Source organism: Mus musculus, chromosome 6 (genome assembly GCF_000001635.26).
Source record: "Mus musculus strain C57BL/6J chromosome 6, GRCm38.p6 C57BL/6J".
NCBI classification, from domain to species: domain Eukaryota; kingdom Metazoa; phylum Chordata; class Mammalia; order Rodentia; family Muridae; genus Mus; species Mus musculus.
This window is the reverse complement of record NC_000072.6, coordinates 68,948,860-68,963,338: the sequence shown is the minus strand read 5'-3', so window position 1 is coordinate 68,963,338 and position 14,479 is coordinate 68,948,860. Positions and strand designations below refer to the sequence as shown.

General features: G+C 39.5%; 1 pseudogene and 1 further gene; one reads left to right on the top strand and one right to left on the bottom strand.

Moving 5' to 3' along the window:
• Igk (immunoglobulin kappa chain complex) overlaps positions 1-14,479 on the bottom strand; it is a 3,171,119-nt gene that overhangs the window by 1,763,416 nt on the left and 1,393,224 nt on the right.
• On the top strand, positions 1,320-1,961 carry Igkv4-83 (immunoglobulin kappa chain variable 4-83; annotated as a pseudogene). The gene is given in 2 exon segments: positions 1,320-1,368; positions 1,665-1,961. Coding segments are annotated over 2 exon segments (346 nt in total).

Sequence of the window (14,479 nt, the reverse complement as noted above, 5' to 3'; positions counted from 1 at the left end):
AAAAGTAGCCATTTAGTCCTGCATGGTGGCACACACCTTTAATCCCAGCAGGCAGAGGCAGGCAGGCAGCCTGGTCTACAGAGTGAGTTCCAGGACAGCCAGGGTTATACAGAGAAACCCTGTCTCGAATCACCAAAAAAAAAAAAAAAAAAAAAAAAAGTAGCCATTTATTTACAACTGAGTGCTCAGAAAACCATGTAATAATTCCCTTTAATGTAAGAATTGTCAGCATCTCTTAATATGTGTATCTCTTCAGTCTCTCACTAATTTTTCTAATTCTTGATATACAATGAAATGTTTTTTATAAAGAGAAGAATGAGAAAGGCATTTGTAAGGAAGATCTAGAGACATACCCATGCTTCCTCATGGCTATGTTAACTTCTAGGTTATAGGAACAATATTGAAATTTGCTGTAAGTAAAACTTTGATCAAACTTATACACAAACTTTCAGAATTAGGACCTGTCATTTTTTAATAATTTAAATGTAATTTATTTGAAAATTGTACTCAGATATTTCTAGATAATTATATGACATGAACTAAACAATAACAGAGCATAGTGCATATTGAGGACAGTAGTTACTCTGATGTATTTCAGATAAGTGCATCTTCGTGATGCACTCTGAAATCCAGCATAAGGTAGTAACCTTAACTACCTTAGTTGCTTTAAAATCAGTACCAGTGTTTTCATCCATTTCAATGTGAGAGTGTATTTTTTTATTCTCCTAGGGGTGGCTCCGGTGCTTGATTGCAGAAATATTTCTGAGCACACCTCAGCTCTAGATCACACACTTGGATGCTGGCTTTCTGAGTGCATTGTGGACAAGATATTCCGATTAGACTGGAATGGGTGAGTAAGATATCTGCTAAGCAGCTTCAAGGAAGACAGGAAACAGATAACACTCTCTAAGAACATTATAAACAGTCATCCTTGATCCAACTTTATTATGGGAGAAATATCATCAGACTACTCAATTGAACATCCCTTGTTCAATGGATCAAATCAAGTTGGTCCTCGGAGTAATAAATGAGTAATACTTTATAACAGATATGCACCAGAAAAGAGGAAAAGAAAAGCAGAAATTTCCTTCCTTGTAATTGTAGTGTCTACAAGTAAGTAGACATTTTCCTGGATTAAGCTTGTTTGCCTTTGTTAAATAGACCACACGAGTTTATAAGCTGAGAACTGCCAAGACTACTTACTTTGTTTGCCATTTGCACAGTTCCTCCTCAGAAACCAGAAATTTCTCACAGTTGTTTTAAAGAGATATACTTATAGGAAGAGCAATAATTAGTCAGAGACTGAGATTAAAAACACAATAGATATTAATGTGCAGATTTTCAGGTTCCTGCTAATCAGTGTCACAGGTAACAGATTGGTAAGAGTTTGAGATCAGAAACTGAGATTATTTTCTCTGGGAAATATATGATCTAATATAAACCTTTTTCTTTCCTCTGAATATTGAATGGTATGAAATGATTTTTATCTCTCTGTCTATTAATCTGTCTCTCTGTCTCTGTCCCTCTGTCTCTGTCTGTCTCTGTCTCTCTCTCTCTGTCTCTGTCTCTCTCTGTCTCTCTGTCTCTGTCTCTCTCTGTCTCTGTCTCTGTCTCGATCTCTCTCTCACTCTCACTCTCTCTCTCTCATCTTTCCATTGTCATAGTATCCAGTGGAGGAATTGTGCTCACCCAATCTCCAACAACCATGACTGCATTTCCAGGGGAAAATGTCACCATCACCTGCAGTGCCAGCTCAAGTATAAATTACATTCACTGGTACCAGCAGAAGTCAGGAAATACCCCCAAACAATGAATTTATAAGACATCCGACCTGCCTTCTGGAGTCCCAACTCTCTTCAGTGGCAGTGGGTCTGGGACCTCTTACTCTCTCACAATCAGCAGTGTGGAGGCTGAAGATGCTGCCACTTATTACTGCCAGCAGTGGAGTGGTTACCAACCCACACAGTGATACAGACTAGAACAAAAACTCTTTAACTCCCTAGGGCCCATCTACCTCCTCTAGAGGTGAAATGTGGCCAAGGGTTTGAATGCAGTAGTACACACAGGGTGCTTCTTATTTCTCTTAGAAATGTCTGAGAAGCTGCATTCATGAGGTGTAATGGCAACTCTCTAAACAATACCTTAACAAAGGTAACTCCAGCATATAAGCAAACATTGACGTGGGAAATCAAGAGGGGATTCCACCTAGATAAAGAATAGGGCTTCTGATGAAGCATCAGATAATCAACCAACCCATTCATGAGTGTCTCTATACAACTTGCCCAAGTCTTTAGAAATAAAGTTTTTAGATTCTAATGTTAATGATTTGGGCAATTTCTCGTAGTATGCAATATTAAAAAAACAAAAAACAAAAAACAAACCCACGCTATTGCTGGCTAAGCAGTGGCTGGCAGTCTCAGTCTGTTCCCAGTCCGGTATCTGGACATCATGTTTCTGTTTTGCCAAAGCCAGGCCACCAAAGCTGGCTCTACCTCTCATTTTCTCTCCTCCCTGAGACTGGATGCTGCCAAACCTACTCAGCACTCCCAAATTTCTGTGGCTAGCTGGGGCACACTCTGGAAAGCCCACACTCTGTGCCATTACCTTTCCCTGGAGCTCAGTTGAATTACCACGAAAGGAAAACAACAGACAATATTAGTATAGAATCAACAGATAACAAAATTGCTGAGTGAGGAATCTAAATCTAGTGTCCTAAATTCCCCAAGTATTCTGTTAGAAATATTCTGGTGGTGATTCCTAGTGGATTCCACTACTGAACTAACACACACACACACACACACACACACACACACACACACACACACACACACACACACCATACTCCCACCGCAGTCTACATCATGATACCTGGCTCCCACCTACCCAAAGAAAGCCCCCTCCTCCTCTCTTTCTTCTTCCTCTCTCTGACACAGAATGACTGGCTCTTTACCAGATGATTTTCTTCTCTTCCTCTTTATTATTTAATCAATTAGGGGAAAATTCCCCTACAATTTCTCCCAATGATAATTGTATATTGATAGACCTGCAAAAACTAAGTACAACGATAAATCTTAATGGCTAAAATGGTAAATCCTTCCTTCCTTCCTTCCTTCCTTCCTCCCTTCCTTTCTTCCTTCTTTCCTTCTTTTCTTCCTTCTTTCCTTCTGTCCTTCTCTACTCCCTCCTGTCTGTCTGTCTTTCTTTCTTTCTTTCTTTCTTTCTTTCTTTCTTTCTTTCTTTCTTTCTTTCTTTCTTTCTTTCTTCCTTTCTTTCTCTCTCACTATTTTTCTTTTTCTTTCTTTCTTCCTTTCTTCTTTCATTTTGCATTTATTTTCTGTCAATTTCTTTCTTTCTTTTTTGTTTTGTTTCAGTATTGGTTTCTGTTCTTTTTAAAAATTTAATCTTTAATCTTTTTTTTTTTTACCTCCCAATCTTTACCACAGTCTGACAGGTCCACATCCCACACCTTGTCTCCTCTCCCGCACCCACCCTACCAGACCTCCCCACTCCCTAGAGCTCAACTATCTTGAGGGTTAAGTGCATCTTCTCTTACTGAAGACCTGGCAGTCCTCTGATGTATATGTTTTGGGGGCCTTATATCAGCTGGTATATGCTACCTGGTTGGTAGTTCAATGTCGAAGTGATCCTAGCCATTCATGTTAGTCACTGCTCATCTTCCTATAGAGCCACCCTCCTCCTCAGCTTCTTCTAGCTTTTCCCTAATTCAATCACAGGGCTCCCCAGCTTCTGTCCATTGGTTGGATATATCTGATCTTGCTTCTGCTGGATTTTCAGGTGTTTTGCAAATTGTATCTTTGGTAGTCTAAGTTTCTGGGTTAATATCCACTTATCAATGAGTGCATATCATGTGTGTTCTTTTGAGATTGGGTTATGTCACTCAGGATGATATCCTCTAGATCCATCCATTTGCCTAAGAATTTCATTGTTTTTAACTGCTGAGTAGTACTCCATTGTGTAAATGTACCATATTTTCTATATCCAGTTCATAATGTTGTTCCACCTATAGGATTGCAGATCCCTTTAGTTCCTTGGGTACTTTCTCTAGCTCCTCCATTGGGGGCCTTTGATCCATCCAATAGCCGACTATGAGCATCCACTTCTGTGTTTGCTAGGCCCCAGCATAGTCTCACAAGAGACAGCTATATCTGGGTTCTTTCAACAAAATCTTGCTAGTGTATGCAAAGGTATCAGTGTTAGGAAGCTGATTATGGGATGGATCCCTGGATATGGCAGTCTCTAGATGGTCCATCCTTTCATCTCAGCTCCAAAATTTGAATCTGTATCTCCTTCCATGGGTGTTTTGTTCCCAGTTCTAAGAAGGGGCAAAGTGTCCACACTTTGGTCCTTGTTCTTCTTGAGTTACATGCACTTAACAAATTGTATCTTATATCTTGGGTATTCTAAGTTTCTGGGCTAATATCCACTTATCAGTGAGTACATTTTGTGTGAGTTCTTTTGTGATTGGGTTACCTCACTCAGGATGATGCCCTCCAGGTCCATTCATTTGCCTAGGAATTTCATAAATTCATTGTTTTTAATAGCTGAGTAGTACTCCATTGTGTAAATGTACCACATTTTCTGTATCCATTCCTCTGTTGAGGGGCATATGGATTATTTCCAGCTTCTGGCTATTATAAATAAGGCTGCTAAGAACATAGTGGAGCATGTGTCCTTCTTACCGGTTGGAACATCTTCTGGATATATGCCCAGGAGAAGTATTGCGGGATCCTCGGGTAGTACTATGTCCAAATTTCTGAGGAACTGCCAGACTGATTTCCAGAGTAGTTGTACAAGCTTGCAATGCCAACAACAATGGAGGAGTTCCTCTTTCTCCACATCCTCGCCAGCATCTGTTGTCACCTGAATTTTTGATCTTAGCCATTCTGACTGGTGTGAGGTGGAATCTTAGGGTTGTTTTGATTTGCATTTCCCTGATGATTAAGGATGTTGAACATTTTTTCAGGTGCTTCTCAGCCATTCGCTATTCCTCAGGTGAGAATTCTTCATTAGTTCTGAGCCCCATTTTTTAATGGGGTTGTTTGTTTTTCTGGAGTCCACCTTCTTGAGTTCTTTATATATATTGGATATTAGTCCTCTAGTTGATTTAGGATAGGTAAAGATCCTTTCCCAATTGGTTGGTTCCCCCTTTTTTTTTTTTGTCTTATTGACAGTGTTTTTTGCCTTGCAGAAGCTTTACAATTTTATGAGGTTCCATTTGTCGATTCTCGATCTTACATCACAAACCAATGCTATTCTATTCAGGAAATTTCCCCTGTACCCATATCTTCGAGGCTTTTCCCTACTTCCTCCTCTGTAAGTTTCAGTGTCTGGTTTTATGTGGAGTTCTTTAATCCACTTAGATTTGACCTTAGTACAAGGTGATAGAAATGGATCAGTTCACATACTGCTACATGATAATCGCCAGTTGTGCCAGCACCATTTGTTGAAAATGCTGTCTTTTTTCCACTGGATGGTTTTTGTTCCCTTGTCAAAGATCAAGTGACCATAGGTGTGTGGGTTCATTCCTGGGTCTTCAATTCCATTCCATTGGTCTACTTGTCTGTTGCTATACCAGTACCATGCAGTTTTTAACCACAATTGCTCTGTAGTACAGCTTTAGGTCAGGAATGGTGATTCCACCAGAGGAGTTTTTTCTCCTTGAGAAGAGATTTTGCTATCCTAGGTTTTTTTGTTGTTCCAGATGAATTTGCAGATTGCTCTTTCTAACTTGTTGAAAAATTGAGTTGGGATTTTGATGGGGATTGCATTGAATCTGTACATTGCTTTTGGCAAGATAGCCATTTTTACTATATTGATCCTGCCAATCCATAAGCATGGGAGATCATTCTATCTTCGGAGATCTCTTTAATTTCTTTCTTCAGAGATTTGAAGTAATTATCATACAGATCTTTCACTTCCTTAGTTAGAGTCACGCCAAGGTATTGTATATTATTTGTGAATATTGAGAAGGGTGTTGTTTCCTGATATTCTTTCACAGCCTTTTTATCCTTTGTGTACAGAAAGGCCATTGACTTGTTTGAGTTAATTCTATATCCAGCTACTTCATTGAAAATATTTATCAGGCTTAGGAGTTCTCTGGTGAAATTTTTAGGGTCACTTATATATACTATCATATCATCTGCAAAAAGTGATATTTTGACTTCTTCCTTTCCAATTTGTATCCCCTTGATCTCCTTTTGTTGTCAAATTGCTCTGTCTAGGACTTCAAGGACAATGTTGAATAGGTAGGGAGAAAGTGGGCAGCCTTGTCTAGTCCCTGATTTTAGTGGGATTGCTTCCAGCTTCTCACCATTTACTTTGATGTTGGCTACTGGTTTTCTGTAGATTGCTTTTATCATGTTTAGGTATGGGCCTTGAATTCCTGATCTTTCCAAGACTTTTATCATCAATGGGTGTGGGATTTTGTCAAATGCTTTCTCAGCATCTAACAAGATGATTATGTGGTTTTTGTCTTTGAGTTTGTTTATATACAGGATTACGTTGACGAATTTCCATATATTGAACCATCCCTGCATCCCTGGGATGAAACCTATTTGGTCAGGATGGATGATTGTTTTGATGTGTTCTTGGTTTCAGGTAACAAGAACTTTATTGAAGATTTTTGCATCGATATTCATAAAGGAAATTCTCTATCTTTGTTGGGTCTTTTTGTGGTTTAGGTATCAGAGTAATTGTGGCTTCATAGAATGAGTTGGGTAGAGTACCTTCGGTTCTATTTTGTGGAATAGTTTATGCAGAACTGGGATTAGATCTTCTCTGAAGGTCTGATAGAACTCTGCACTAAACCCATCTGGTCCTGGGCTATTTTTGGTTTGGAGACTATTAATGACTGCTTCTATTTCTTTAGGGGCTTTAGTACTGTTTAGATCATTAACCTGATCTTGATTTAAATTTGGTACCTGGTATCTGTCTAGAAACTTGTCCATTTCATCCAGGTTCTCCAGTTTTGTTGAGGATAGCCTCTTGTAGAAGGATCTGATGGTGTTTTGGATTTCTTCAGGATTTGTTGTTATGTCTCCCTTTTCATTTCTGATTTTGTTAATTAGAATGCTTTCCCTGTGCCCTGTAGTGAGTCTGGCTAAGGGTTTATCTATCTTGTGATTTTCTCAAAGAACCAGCTCCTCATTTGGTTGATTCTTTGAATAGCACTTTTTGTTTCCACTTGGTTGATTTAGCCCATGAGTTTGATTATTTCCTGCCATCTACTCCTCTTGGGTGAATTTGCTTCCTTTTGTTCTAGAGCTTTTAGGTGTATTGTTAAGCTGCTAACATGTGCTCTGTCTAGTTTCTTTTTGGAGGCACTCTGAGCTAATTTTTCCTCTTAGAAATGCTTTCATTGTGTCCCATACGTGTGGATATGTTGTGGCTTCATTTTCATTAAACTCCAAAAAGTCCTTAATTTCTTTCTTTATTCCTTCCTTGACCAAGGTGTCATTGAGAAGAGTGTTGTTCAGTTTCCACGTGAATGTTGGCTTTCTATTATTTATGTTGTTATTGAATATCAGCCTTAGTCCATGGTGATCTAATAGGATGTATGGGACATTTTCAATATTTTTGCATCTCTTGAGGCCTGTTTTGTGACCAATTATATGGTCAGTTTTGGAGAAGGTACCATGAGGTGCTGAGAAAAAGTTATATCCTTTTGTTTTAGGATAAAATGTTGTGTAGATATCTGTTAGATCAATTTGTTTCATAACTTCTGATAGTTATACTGTGTCCCTGTTTAGTTTCTGTTTCGTGATCTGTCCATTGGTGGATGTGGTGTGTTGAAGTCTCCCACTATTATTGTGTGAGGTGCAATGTGTGCTTTGAGCTTTACTAAAGTTTCTTTAATGAATGTGGCTGCCCTTGTATTTGGAGCATAGATATTCATTATTGAGAGTTCCTCTTGGAAGATTTTACCTTTGATGAGTATGAAGTGCCCCTCCTTGTCTTTTCGATGACTTTGGGTTGGAAGTCGATTTTATTAGATTTTAGAATGGCTACTCCAGTTTGTTTTCCAACCTTTCATACTGAGGTAGTGTCTGTCTTTTTCCCTGAGATGAGTTTCCTTTAAGCAGCAAAATGTTGGGTCCTGTTTGTGTAGCCAGTCTGTTAGTCTATGTCTTTTTATTGGGGAGTTGAGTCCATCGATATTAAGAGATATTAAAGAAAAGTAATTGTTGTTTCCTATTATTTTTGTTGTTTAAAGTTGGCATTCTGTTCTTGTGGCTTTCTTCTTTTACGTTTGCTGAGAGATTACCTTCTTGTTTTCTCTAGGACATGGTTTCTGTCCTTGTATTGTTTTTTTTTCCTGTTATTATTCTTTGAAGGGCAGAATTCACGGATAGATAATGTGTAAATTTGGTTCTGTAGTGGAATACTTTTGTTTTTCCATGTAAGGTAATTGAAAGTTTGGCTGGGTATAGTAGCCTGGGCTGGAATTTGTGTTCTTTTAGTGTCTGTGTAACATCTGTCCAGGATCTTCTGGCTTTCACAGTCCCTGGTGAAAAATCTAGTGTAATTCTGATAGGTTTGCCTTTATATGTTACTTGACCCTTTTCCCTTACTGCTTTTAATATTCCAACTTTATTTAGTGCATTTTTTTTTGTTCTGATTATTATGTGTTGGGAGGAATGTCTTCTCTGGTCTAGTTCATTTGAAGTTCTGTAGGCTTCTTGTATGTTCATGGGCATCTCTTTCTTTAGGTTTCAGAAGTTTTCTTCTATACTTTTGTTGAAGATATTTGCTGCCCTTTGAGTTGAAAATCTTCATTCTCATCTACTCCTATTATCCTTAGGTTTGGTCTTCTCATTGTGTCCTGGATTTCCTGGATGTTTTGAGTTAGGATCTTTTTGCATTTTGCATTTTCTTTGATTGTTGTGCCGATGTTCTCTATGGAATCTTCTGCACCTGAGATCTTCTCTTCCATCTCTTGTGTTCTGTTTCTGATGCTCACATGTATGTTTCCAGATTTCTTTTCTAGGGTTTCTATCTCCAGTGTTGCCTCACTTTGGGTTTTCTTTATTGTGTCTTCTTTCCTTTTTAGGTCTTCGATGGTTTTATTCAAATCCATCACCTGTTTGGTCGTGTTTTCCTGCAATTCTTTAAGGGATTTTTGTGCTTCCTCTTTAAGGTCTTCTACCTGTTTAGCAGCATTCTCCTGTATTTCTTTAAATGAGTTATTATAGTCCTTCCTGATGTCCTCTACCATCATCATGAAATATGCTTTTAAATCCGGGTCTAGCTTTTCGGGTGTGTTGAGGTGCCATGGTCTGGGCGAGGTGGGAGTGCTGGGTTCTGGTGATGGTGAGTGGTCTTGGTTTCTGTTAGTAAGATTCTTATGTTTACCTTTGCCATCTGGTAATCTCTAGAGTTAGTTGTTATACTTGTCTCTGGTTAGAGAGTGTTCCTCCTGTGATTCTGTTAGCCTCTATCAGCAGACCTGGGATACTAGATCTCTCCTCTGAGTTTCAGTGGTCAGAGCGCTCTCTGTAGGCAAGCTCCCCTCTTACAGGGAAGGTGCACAGATATCTGGCGTTTGGACCTCCTTTCTGGCCAAAGATGAAGGCCCAAAACAGGACCTGTCCCAGAAGCTGTGTTGCTTCAGCCTGTCAAAGAAGTTGTTAGCTTTTGTAGTCCACACTCTCACCTGCATAGACTAGTCTCAGAGGTATCTGGGAACCAATATGTCTCCCGCTGATGCTCAGGCAAAGCCCTCCAGGGCAGGGTAGACACCTATCCTCTGGCGGGGGATGTGGCCAGATGTCTGGAGCACGAAAGAGGGTGCTGCCTCTGTAGCTCTGTGGCTCCTGCCTGTCCCAGAAGCTGTTAGCTTCTGTAGTCCACTCTCTCACCTATGCAGACTACTTTCAACGAAATCCCAGAACCCAGTAAATTCTTCTTAGTTTGCGTAGATCCCTGGCTCCACCATGTTCACTTGGTTGCCGGAGTAGGGTTGTGTCCTCGGTAATCTAAGGCTTGTCAGAGTCTTACACATGGACATTTTTGTGTCCATGTTCTCACTTACTTGATACTGATCTTTCCTCTTTCTCTAACACAATATCAGAGTATATGTAGTTTTTGAGTAAAAGCCTTTAAACCAATGTTTTATGTTCTGAAAATAAACTACCAGAATTTGCTGTCATCTTACCCATGTTTAGGATTTTTTTTTTCTATATCACCTTTCCATACCATGGACGTGAACAACTTTGTCCCTATAATCCTTTATTTTCTTTACATTTATATGCGTGTGTAAATTTTTGTTTTTAGACATTGGAAACCAGTTTTCTAAACCATATCTAACTACCCTCTGCTGAGCTACTTGCTAGAGATTTTGAGAAAAGACAGCTAATCCTTGCAACTATGCACCTATTGGTAACCATAACAGGCTCCAAACTGTAGTCCAAATCCAATGGACCACTACAGAGACTCACAAATTGTGGGTTAAAATCACTTTGAATGTCAAATAACCCTTCCACGGGGATCATCAATGATCATTTGAAATATAAGATATATACAAAGTTACAGTTATGAAGTAGGGATTTTAAATAATTTTGTACTTGGGAGTCACCAGGATATGAGGAACTATATTAAAGTTTTATAACATTAGGAATGTTGAGAAGTAATGGTACAACTGAAGGCATTGGCTAAACTCAATACATCATAAAACGAAAAAAATGTCTCGATTCTGCAGATGTCACTTGGATGCAACAGGGCTGGGGGATATAGATGGTAGATGATTGGGGAAGAAAATATTCAGAATGTATTATATAAACATATGAGATTGTCAAAGAATACTAAACGGTTTAACAGTTAAGGCATATTATGAATTAGCATTTGATGGCCTGCCCATTTTTATTACAATTTTCTTGGTTAAGGTATGGTTTGTCTAATATGGGCTCAACTAGGCCATCCTCTGCTACATATGGAGCTGGAGACATGAGCTCTGGAGGTACTGGTTAGTTCATATTGTTATTCCTCCTATAGGGCTCCAGACCCCTTCAATTCCTTTGGTACTTTCTCTAGCTCCTTCACTGGGGACCCTGTGTTCCATCCAATAGATGACTGAGCATCCACTTCTGTATTTTCCCGGCACTGGCATTGCCTCACAAGAAAGAGCTATATCATGGTCCTGTCAGCAAAATCTTTCTGGCATATGCAATAGTGTCTGCGTTTGGTGGCAGATTATGGGATGGACCCCCGGGTGGGGCAATCTCTGGATTGTCCATCCTTTCATCTTAGCTCCAAACTTTGTCTCTGTAACTTCTTCCATGGATATTTTATTCCCTATTCTAGGGAGGAATGAAGTATCCACGAGTTGGTTCTTCTTCTTGATTTTCTTGTGTTTTGAAAGTTGTATCTTGGGTATTCTAGATTTCTGGGCTAATATCCACTTACCAGTGAGTGCATATCAAGTGACTTCTTTTGTGATTGGGTTACCTCACTCAGGAAGATATCCTCCAGATATATCCATTTGCCCAAGAATTTCATAAATTCATTGTTTTTAATAGCTGAGTAGTACTCCATTGTGTAAATGTAACACATTTTCTGGGAGTTTCTTAAGGGGAGACTTGGAAAAGGGAAACCATTTGAAATGTAAATAAAGAAAATATTCAAGAAACAAAAGAACCCCCCCCACACACACACACAAAACCGAACTCAAAACCCAAAAAAACATTAGGCCATGGAGGTGATCAGAGAATTGTCAGGATAAATATAAATGGCCGAGGTATTTTAAAAGCATTCAGCATACTTAGCTATTATAGAAATGCAAGTTAAAACTTTTATGATATTTCATGTTACCCAAATCAGAATGGCTATTTAAGAAAACAAAAGACATGAAATTCTGGCAAGGGTGTGGGGAAAAGAATGTTATCATTCTCTGTTGGTGAGACTGTACTTAATGTAGCTATTATAGAAATCCTTGTGACAGTTCATGAAAACCCTAATGTTACATGTATCACAGTATCCAACTATGCCACTTCTGGGCACATACAGAAAAACATGTATTTACTACTATAGAGTCACATGCTCATCTGTGTTCAAGGTTCCTCTATTCACAATAGCTGGGACATGGAAACATTCTAGATGCCCATCAACTCATAAATGGATAATGAAAAAGTGGTTTCATCTGTCATATTCACAATGTACATTATTTTCATTAGTAGAGGGAACAATCTCTAAATTTGGGTATCTGTTAAGCCATAAAATATGTTGTAATGAATTTAAAAATGTTTACATAAGCATTGTGACTAAGAAGCTAATATTAATCAGAAGCAATTTCTAAATCATGCAAAGATATATATGTTAAAAATGCCCTGTTCTCAAATAGCCAGTTGGAAATGGGAACTATAAATGCATATTTAAGCTTTTCCCTAAATAAAGCAGAAAAAAACAACAACAATAGTACCAAAAGATAGAAAGACGCACCCCCCATGAGAATGGGTAGGTAAAATTAATGTTGTAGTAATTATCATGATACCAAAAGCAATTTGTAGGTTTAATCCAACTCCAATGTCACCCTTCAGGGATAGGGAAGAAAAAAAGTAATGATTTTAAATGTTGTATGAAAACAGAGGAAAAAGAATAGTGTTGGTTCTATTTCCATACATGATCTCAAATGATACTAGAGGATGGTAATAATAGAAACAACATGGTGCTATTGTGCTAAAAGAAAAAAAATACATGTATATATCAATAGGACAGAAGATTCAGATTTAACTCAACACAAATGTGTACAAATTTGGTATCTCTCTCTGTATATATATATATGTGTGTGTGTGTGTGTGTGTGTGTGTGTGTGTGTGTGTGTGTGTGCATGATTGTGTGTGTGTCTATCTGTCTGTCTTTTTTGTTTTGTTTTGTTTTGTTTTGATTTTTCAATACAGGGTTTCTCTGTGTAGCCTTGGCTGTCCTTGAACTCACTCTGTAGACCAGGCTGGCCTCAAACTCAGAGATCCTCCTGCCTCTGCCTCCCAGGTCATAGGATTAAAGAAATATACCACAAATGCCCGGTCTGTCTGTCTGTCTTACACATACACACATAATCACCAAATTGAAGGAGGATAGACATGTCAACAAATAGTGGTGGGAACACTGGATATTAGATACCTACACAGAGAAGAATGAAACCAGAGCCCTGTATTGCACCCTCCACTAATATCAACTAATATCACTAATATAAATGTATGAATGGTGTCAAGAAGACTGCAAAATAACTCCAAAGACTCAGAATTTTAGAGAAGGGAAGCTATCACATATGCTACAACATTAAGACATAAGTGAAAATGTTCTAAATAGGACTGCAATCATTCTAGTAATAAGGTCAGCAAATAAAAACAGGACACTTGGAAACAAAAAGGCTTCTGTACAGCAAAGGGAGCAAACAATTGACTGAATACCTTTTCTATGAAAAAGTAGAAAATATTTATCAGTTGTACATCTGATAGATGATGAATATCTAGAATACATAAAACACACACACACAAAGAAACAAACAATATAGGAAACAACCCAATAGAATTGGCCATAACTATGAAGGAACCACATGAAAACCCAATTTCTTCTCACTCGCAAAAGAGTTATTTATTAAATTAAAAAAAAAATTGTTTTGAGCCATCTTGGTTCCGGGACTCTGAAGAAAGTTGTCTGTACAGGCAAGAGTGTGGACCACAGAAGCTAACAGCTTCTGGGACAGGCAAGAACCACAGGGCTTCTGAGGCAGCACCGTTTTCGGGCTCCAGACATCCGGCCACCTTCCCAGCCAGAGGACAGGGGCCTGCCCGGCCCGGGAGGCTAGGATTTTGACTCAGGATCGGTGGGCGCCACCTTGGTTCCCAGACTCAGCAGAAAGCAGCCTGCACAGGTGAGAATGTGGACTACAGAAGCTAACAGCTTCTGGGACAGGCAAGAGCCACAGAGCTTCTGAGGCAGCACCATTTTCAGGCTCCAAACATCTGGCCAGAGGACAGGGGTCCACCCAGCCCGGGAGGTTTTTGGCCTCAGGATCTGGGGGAGTCATCTTGGCTCCAGCACTCTGCAGAAAGTTGTCTCCACAGGCGAGAGTGTGGATCACACAAGCTAACAGCTTCTGGGACAGGCGAGAGCCACAGAACTTCTGAGGCAGCGCCATTTTCGGGCTTCAGACATCCGGCCACCTTCCTGGCCAGAGGTCAGGTGTCCGCCCAGGCCCTAGCCTCAGGATCCACGGGAGCCATTTTGGTTCCGGGACTCTGCAGAAAGTAGTCTGCACAGGTGAGAGTGTGGACTATTGAAATTAACAGCTTCTGGGACAGGCCAAAGCAACACAGCTTCTGGGAAAGGTTCTGTTTTGGCCTTTCATCTTCGGCCAGGAGGAGGTCCAAAAGCCGGATAACTGTGCACCTTCCCTGTAAGAGGTGAGCTTGCCTGCAGAGACTGCTCTGACCACTGAAACTCAGAGGAGAGAGCTAGTCTC